The sequence below is a fragment of the Botrytis byssoidea genome, assembly GCF_014898295.1.
Source record: "Botrytis byssoidea strain MUCL 94 chromosome Unknown BBYS_006, whole genome shotgun sequence".
NCBI lineage: Eukaryota > Fungi > Ascomycota > Leotiomycetes > Helotiales > Sclerotiniaceae > Botrytis > Botrytis byssoidea.
Genome location: NW_024065847.1, coordinates 1,574,746 through 1,582,733, shown reverse-complemented (window position 1 = coordinate 1,582,733; position 7,988 = coordinate 1,574,746). Strand labels below are relative to the sequence as shown.

The 7,988-nt window shown below is 37.9% G+C and overlaps 2 protein-coding genes across 2 annotated transcripts; both read left to right on the top strand.

Moving 5' to 3' along the window:
• Positions 1 to 3,326: 3,326 nt before the first annotated feature.
• EAE97_003913 (uncharacterized protein) lies at positions 3,327 to 5,588 on the top strand (the record flags this gene model as incomplete). Its single annotated transcript, XM_038874425.1, has 8 exons — positions 3,327 to 3,374; positions 3,485 to 3,870; positions 3,937 to 4,005; positions 4,054 to 4,262; positions 4,310 to 4,479; positions 4,673 to 5,269; positions 5,355 to 5,465; positions 5,580 to 5,588. 8 exons carry the CDS (start codon positions 3,327 to 3,329, stop codon positions 5,586 to 5,588), a joined length of 1,599 nt encoding a protein of 532 aa, XP_038735034.1.
• Positions 5,589 to 6,735: 1,147 nt separating this feature from the next.
• Positions 6,736 to 7,834, top strand: EAE97_003912 (uncharacterized protein; the record flags this gene model as incomplete). The annotated part of the gene is made up of 2 exons (XM_038874424.1): positions 6,736 to 7,534; positions 7,593 to 7,834. The coding sequence occupies 2 exons, from the start codon at positions 6,736 to 6,738 to the stop codon at positions 7,832 to 7,834; spliced, it is 1,041 nt and encodes a 346-aa protein (XP_038735033.1).
• Between the last annotated feature and the right edge of the window lie 154 nt (positions 7,835 to 7,988).

The window sequence follows — 7,988 nt, the reverse complement described above, 5'->3', positions numbered from 1 at the left end:
ATTAATAGATTGGTTGTGGGGCGACCTTGACTGATACCGATGAGAATAATTGTATTCATGGACACAAGTCTCGCTTCTTCCTCGATTATACCAGTAATATGTTGTTTACTTTCCTGGAGGCTAGTTAACATGAGTTCCTGCTCATTTCCCGATTCGCTCATCCTGCGACAATCGAATCATTGTGAAATATTGAAGGAAATTTCTTTGTCAGTTTCCAACATGGTGAAATCACCATTTTCCGCTCTTGCTGCTACGTAGGATTGGCTTCTGGTAGTCGGAAATACCTATCGAACGGTGGGAGATAGCTCAGCTAGATTAAGATTCGCTGAGAACTGAAGTTGAAAGGAAACCTTAGTAAGATACTCCCCGTAGTCCCTGCGGCTATGGAGAAATATGAGGGTATGATGTAGTCATGTCGGCGGAAGAGGCAACAATCGTAGTCTCGGTACTCAGAACATAGTCATCACCGTCAGAAGACTCAGAAGTGATCCAACGGGAGTCGCTGATATTGGAGTCTTTCATGATGTCGGTGAGATCCTCAATAGCAATCGTTACTGGAGTAACTAAATGCGCTGTAGTTGTTAATGGTGGGGTAGACATTTATCTTGTTGAAATCTTGAAGTCGAATAATCGGCTGATCCTTATAATATATTGCTTGATATGTCTAGGAACAATGAAATCTATGAAGTGCGGAGAAGTCCATATTGTGCTCCCTAGTTCCGCAGTAGCTCCACGCTTAAGTCCAAGAAGTCAGAAATACATGATCCACTTCTTGCTTGCTACAGTCACCGTGCACTTCTATTAGCCGAAACTCCATAAAACGCGTTTTTTCATGTATTACACTCTTATAATCACATTTTATTATTTTAATTATACTTTCAATTCATAATACATAATGTAATGGAGATATGCAAAATGATTCTTATAAGTATTTTATTCTATATATATATAGCAAAATAGTTAATAAGATAAAGAAAGATTTTAATTTTTATTGAATTGTGAAAAGCTTTGAACTCTTTCATAGAATTATACAATATATACTTTTATAAGATCTAATATACAATAATAGTATATACTTATCATATACTAATTAATCTAAATTATATATTAAATAAAACAAACAAATACTATTATAATATATATAATTGTTTTCGAAAACTATATATAAATAGATTATTCAAAAGGTTAAACTTGATTATAATATTAAAATCATTAAAAGGATTTTGATTAAATATAATATAATCAATTGAAGATATAAGAAAAGATTAGAGTTTATATCAGTACATACTACTAAACAGCTTAAATAATATCTAGCTCATAGGGGGTTAATAATTAAAAAATAGGGCCTAATTATATGATCAAATGAATACTCTATAAAACAAGAAAAAGAAAAAAGATTAGAATGATATTTCTGTATTAACTTTCAAAAATAAAACTTAGAAATAATTGAAATATATAATACAAATAAGAATATGAAGATTATATACTGAAAAAGCTTTTGGAATATTGAAAAAAGTAATCTATATATAATAAATAGGGATTTTGAAAATATGAAATATAGATATAATACTAAGTTTTATCTCAAGATTCTTGAAGCTAAAGTAGGCTTTATTTTCGAAAAGCTTAATCTAAGATATAAATTTATATAGAATAATACTTTTATTTATTATATTTATAAAATATAAGATTAGTTTTAAAAAAAGGAAATTCTTTTATTAAAGAATTAGTTTCCTTATTCCCCTAATCTCAATCCTATAGAGTATATATAATAGATTCTAAAGATAAGAGTATATAAGATATTTTCTAATATTGCTATTAATAAAAGCAAATCAGAATATATTTGTTAAAAATTAGAGAATTGTTTATATATAGTTTGAGATATATTAAATAAAGAATTATTTAATAATTTGGGAGTTAATATATCTTCTAAAATTAAAATTTGTATTACAGCAAATAATTGGCATATTAAATATTGATAGATTAAAAGTTAATAATAAAATAATTTTTATATATATCAATAATATAAAAATATATTATTCATTTGTTCAAATTTGATAATTTTATAATTCTTGATTGATTTAATATTTAATATTGAAAAAGGATAATGTAATATGTGACACCATAAAATAAGCGGGGGGGCGGATATAAGTGGCCTAGTACTGTAGTGTATGACGTGCATAATAGTGCATGCCAAGAGTATCAAATATTTAGCAAGCTGATAGAAGCTATCCCGCCTCCCCTGTGAGTAAGTGATTCTGTTATCATATAATGTTGAGATCTAAGCTCCGATATAGCTGTAAAACTCCGACCGGTCTGGAAGCATAACTTTAGATAGGTACCGGGGTGATTCAGCTCATAGATTATCAGGATATATTGCTTAGGGATCAAGTATTGAATTTTGAGGCGTTCAGAAAATACGCACTACGTCCAAGACGCATCGACGACGCTCGTGGGGTTGGATTGAGGCCGAGAATATGGAGCAATAGGGTTTTATCACCTCTACATTTTGCATGGGCAATGCACTTCTGATAGAAAAGATCATTTGATTTACTGCTCGCTTATTGTAGCTTTATTTTGCGACGATATGAACTTTCGAGATATTTACTTCCAAAATTCAATATCCTGTCAAGGATCAAATTTTCTCTCATTATGCTTGGTGGTAGAGTGGAGGATTCCAGTTTTGGTGCAGTTTTGGGCATCAGCGGTATGAATCTACGGGGGGTAAGCTAGCTGAGTTCATACTCATGGTTCGTATTGCGCCTATTGCGCAAGCTTCATGTATGATTTGTCGAAAGTATGGACCTTGTCACTCTCCCTTCGCAAAATTTACCTATTTCCAGCGAATTCTACGCTGCTTACTGAAATTTATTTTGTGGTGGCGTGGGGGTTTGCAGTCTCTTCATTGTAAAGAACCGTTGGAAGGAATGCGGCTGAACTTGACGTTGTATTCGTCTGACACACGGAACGCCTCAAATGTTGCGTGTGCTATCTTGATTGGGTTACCTAAAATATTTATAAAGTACTAGATATCTCAATGGAGCGGGCCAGTCCGTCAATAACATGAAATCATTGTGCGATCGTCATTGGTGTCGAGGGTTTGAACAATATCATTAACCATATAATGGCGTGAAGATTACGAGATCAAGATACTGGCACATATTTTCAACTTTTGTTTCTTATCGTTTCGAGATACATTTGGAAGAAGTATTCTTTGCTTTGATTTTGAAGATACTTACGAAATTTTAATAGAATTTCCTTAAATCACCAAATTAACAATACACTCGTGGAGGATATTGCATTACTCTCAGTAAGTTAGTATAGTAACTATGGAATCGGACATTGCAGCAAATTCTGATACAGTTGAGCCTGTTCAGGTGAGAAAACCCTTTCTTTAACAAAAGTAGTCACTCATTTATGGCAGGAAGTAAGCACTTTATTTATTGCCTTAGTGTTTATTCATCACTCATAGAATATATTTCAGCAGAGATTTTCGGCATATGTATCACCATCTCCCCCAGATCCTTCTAAATTGGAAAGACTAGGATTAATAGACTTGGAAGCCGAAAAAGAAGAGACAACCAGAGAATTTGGAGCTTGTCGATTAGTACCCCGAGATGGAAGAATTGAACTTTCATTCCATTTAAATTTAACACGGTTCGCAAAATGGCCTCCAACAGGCGCGACAATAAGATTTCTGGTTTTGACAGAAGAACTGAAACGATTTTCTATGATCAAGAATGAACACTTTCGATTCGAGATTCTGGACAGCAATCTTGTGGACAGCAATCTTGTGGACCCAGCGAAGCCAATTCTTGCCTGTTATAAGCCTGAAGAGATGAATGTCATACTTTTTGAAGCCACAAGCACCCAGTTAGTTACCCCGATTTTTTTCACATAACAATGGACTTGGTTGTATGAAACGCAAGTCCAATACAGAGACCGTTGGATGAGAAAAAGACAGGATTCTGCTCCCAAATGGCTCATTAATCAATGGAGAAGAGTTATGTATGTAGTACTGCAGGTGAAACATTTTACTGCTCTGACTTTCAACAGATGTTGCCAAGGCCTTTCATTGGTACTGGACCCGGAAATCAATTATGGCGATTTATTTTTATGTCCCTTTCCTTATCTAAATTCCGGATTTCTCTATGGCGTTCGCAACCCCATTGAAGAGAGAGGATCGCACATCTACATCTGCGGCTTGAGTGATGTTGAAAAGGAACTCGGCATTACCGGGTTGCTCAACATCGACGAGATGAGAGGTTGGAAGTGACTATTCAACTTCACCTTCGGTGCTCGAAAAGATTAGGTAGCAAATCTGCAAATCCATATTACGATCTAGACAATGGTTTTCACATTGTTTTTTACGAGAAGATTGAGTATTGGATGATGCCTAGTAGCGAAAGCTGGAAAACTGGAAACCTTTACCTGAAGACAGCTGGAGGTGAAGTTGAACCCTTCCGACGAAGCGCATTCACAGTAAGCCCTTGCCATTGATACACTAAGCGATTAACTCCAACTAAGCAGATGTTTAAAAAATCGGAATCACGTAACGACCCCCGGAAGAAGAATCCGAGCTTTGCTGGACCCTCCTGTCACTGACTCCTTCTAACTTCTTTCCGTCTCATGACGCGATCGACATTGATTCTCCGCGTTCATCCGGCCCTGACAGAGGGATATTGTAGTCCAAAAGTGCATGCTAACAGCGGAGCTCACCAGTATTCTTTACGCTATGAGATTGGTTGTTAAACGGTGGGAAGAGTTGTATCAGCATATAGAAGGCCTGCTACATGAAGACTTTATGGATCCCGCGACTTACGTCGAACTTCTATTTGATGATGAGAATTTTAGCCAATCTAGGTTGTACTTTTGGGTGACTGGGTGTGTCAATGAATTTCAAATTAGCATCGAAGACAACATCAAACAATGGACGTTGTTCCGCGAGGCGCGCGTCGAATCGTATCTTGGAAGAAATCAGGTCGATGTATCTCGAAACAACGATTCATCTTCAACGTCTAGTAAAATGAAAATGGGTAAGCAGAACAAGGTTCTAAGTCCAGCTGAGGAAATTGACGTTGAGCTGCCTCCTCGAAGTGCCGAGGTCCCTAAAGAAAGTGGATCCTCAACCTCCTCTGAGAACTTGAGAGAGGAAAGCCAGAAGAAGATCAATGATTTGGCTAATAGGATAGATGTTGAGGTGGAGTCTTTGATAAATTGGCAGTCTCAATTTAAACACCAACAAGAAACAGCACAAGCTTACCGCGATGGAGTAAGTGATGCCCTGACGATTATGCTTTAGTGTGCACCTCATCTATTACAAGAATTCCACAGTTGACAAATTTTGTTTCGTTTAGCTGTTCAATGCTAGTGCTCTCATGGAAAGCAGGGCATCGACGCGGCTGGGAGAAAACGTCAAGCTACTGACTTATGTCAGTATCTTCTATTTGCCACTGGCATTCTGTGCTGTGAGTACCTCATAAAGGCAATTTCTCTTTGATTCATCGTCGCTATTTGGATCTTCAATGTTCGGCCCAAATCTATCGAGATAAAGCTACAGATGGATACTGATAGCTCTGCAGGCACTTTAGGCGATCCCCAACATCACCAGCAGTAGTACAAGAAGCCCTTTCATACTCACAACTATTCTTGTTGGGTTCGTAACATACATGATTGTCTTCAATCTCGGCAACATTGTAAAGCAGTCGAGGAGAGTTTATGAGCCGTATAGGTCAGGGGTAATAAAGGAGATATGTAAAAAGAGCCCGGATGACAAAGAGTCTCGGCGGGCGGATGAACGTCCCTCTTCGTCATTTCGACGTACGGGTCGAGTAAATACGGTGAACGACTCCGAGTCTGAGTGGGAAAAGTGGGCCCAGAGGTTTGAATCAACTTTTGGCCCCAAGAGATGTGACGGAGAACCTTCGGAATGGTGGATTCCAATGTACGTTTCGCCATACCATACATATCAGGTTACCCAACACAAGAAGCCATGCTAATAATATCTTACTCATCTAGCTATTCTATGACAATCATTTCCAAATGGATCCCTGTTCAGTTTAGAAATTTGTTCCAGTGGATAGGCCGGTTTTTCGGGAAAGTTTTCGCTTCTTTTGGAAACGCATTTCAATGGATACGTCAACTTCTTGGGCTTTCTCATGATTCAACATCGAATACCAACCAAGAGGATTCAATAACAAATTATACCAGGGAGACTGTTTGAGCAAACGCCTGGTCATTTACTATCGATGTCGAAGTATATGTCACAAGAAGTGATTAGTATTGGCGGCATAAGGGAAAGCGAGCAAAGAGGTGGATATGAATGAGAAAATGACAGCAGTAGTATCGCAAGCAAGTACACAGAGGGGCTGCTATTTGGACTGCTGATGAGACTTGTATCGTAATAGACAAATTCCAAAACTTTTTATTTAAGGAGTTCAATGTTTTCAGAAATTTTGGGAGATTTGTAAATTCAGGTTCAAATTTTATTAAAAACATTTGAGTGGTAGATTCCGAAAATGATTAAGTTTGGTATATATTTGAAAAAGGGAGTTGCGGTCATGATAGACTTTTTGATCTCCTTCCACTTCCAGTTATTTATCGTTATTCTTGGGAAATATCGATTGACTACAGAACTCAAAGAATACAGAGCCTAGAAAGCTGTTTCTTCAAACAAATCCTTCTTCAATCATTCACTATTTTTTTTAATTATCTCACTACACCCAATTAGCCTACAAAATGGCCCAACGAACGGTCAACGAGATGTTTGAGACCTACAGAGATGCTGTTCGAGGAATTAATGCTATCAAGTCACAACTTATGGGAGGCAAACTATTCTATCAATCAAGACCTCCGCTCATCACCTATCTCCCCAACGACGTAAATAGATATTGGGAGATTATCGAAGACCTAGAAGAACATTTAGACCTCTACAGATTCAGTAACACTTGCAAGCCCGCGGACTTCACCAAGGCCTTGAAATGGTATTACGAAGGTGGCAAAGAGGACTTTGAGCTCAAAGCGAAGGATATCTACAATCCCATTACTATCTACGTCCCAGCAACTCTCGCGGAAATAACTCGGATTAAAAATGACGCGCGGATGACCTTCGTGGTTCTTACGAAGAGAAAACGGATGATTGAGGGCATAGACTTGTGGTTTGAGAGTGACACTTATCGGCAAAAGCTCAACCAAACTCCTCAACACGGTAGCAAGTCTCAACTAGAGTTCTATGAGGAAGCAATGAGGGCTCGTGATGCGAAGGATCTCGGCACTCTGTATCTTATCTTATTGCATGGTTTGAACACTCTCATTCACTCCATAGGCTCAGTAGAAGATTCATACAAATCTGCATGGAATTTGAAAGAACTTAACATCAGAGGACAGCTCGAGGATCTTCACATAATCCTGTCTGAAAGGTTAACAGATTTGCATAAAATATGCGAAAGATGCAGAATTGAGGAACAAGGATCAGAAGAGTCGAAGGAGTTGAAGCAAGTCATAAGTAGAGCATTCATCAAGGTACTCATACACATTGGTAATGACCTTCTCTCTCCATGAGACTGTGAGAGTTCAGTCTCGCTCACTTCTTCTAGATTACCTTTTCATAGAAATCTCCGACTCCTCAATGTATAGGGACACCATTACAAATTACATTCGGGAAAGAAAGTCGTTGAACTATGTGTCTGAGATGAAAGACTTGTATACAGAAGAATCGCAGAGTTATTACACTGCGTGGGAGCCACAATTTGCTCGGCGCATGAATGCTATAATAAACGGCATCAGAGTCATAATTGCTGTTCTCCGCAACGGAAGACCGTTGCTCGGTATATTCTAGATATGTACCACGGGTTTCTTTCGACGGGGAGTTTCTGTTCATTAATTGGATAGAATACGTGTTGGACATTCGATCATGTGATCATAACAAGCTAAGCTGTTAGCCAGCGAGGCACTAGCGCTTCCTTATATGAGTACCAGCTTCCTATCGGTAG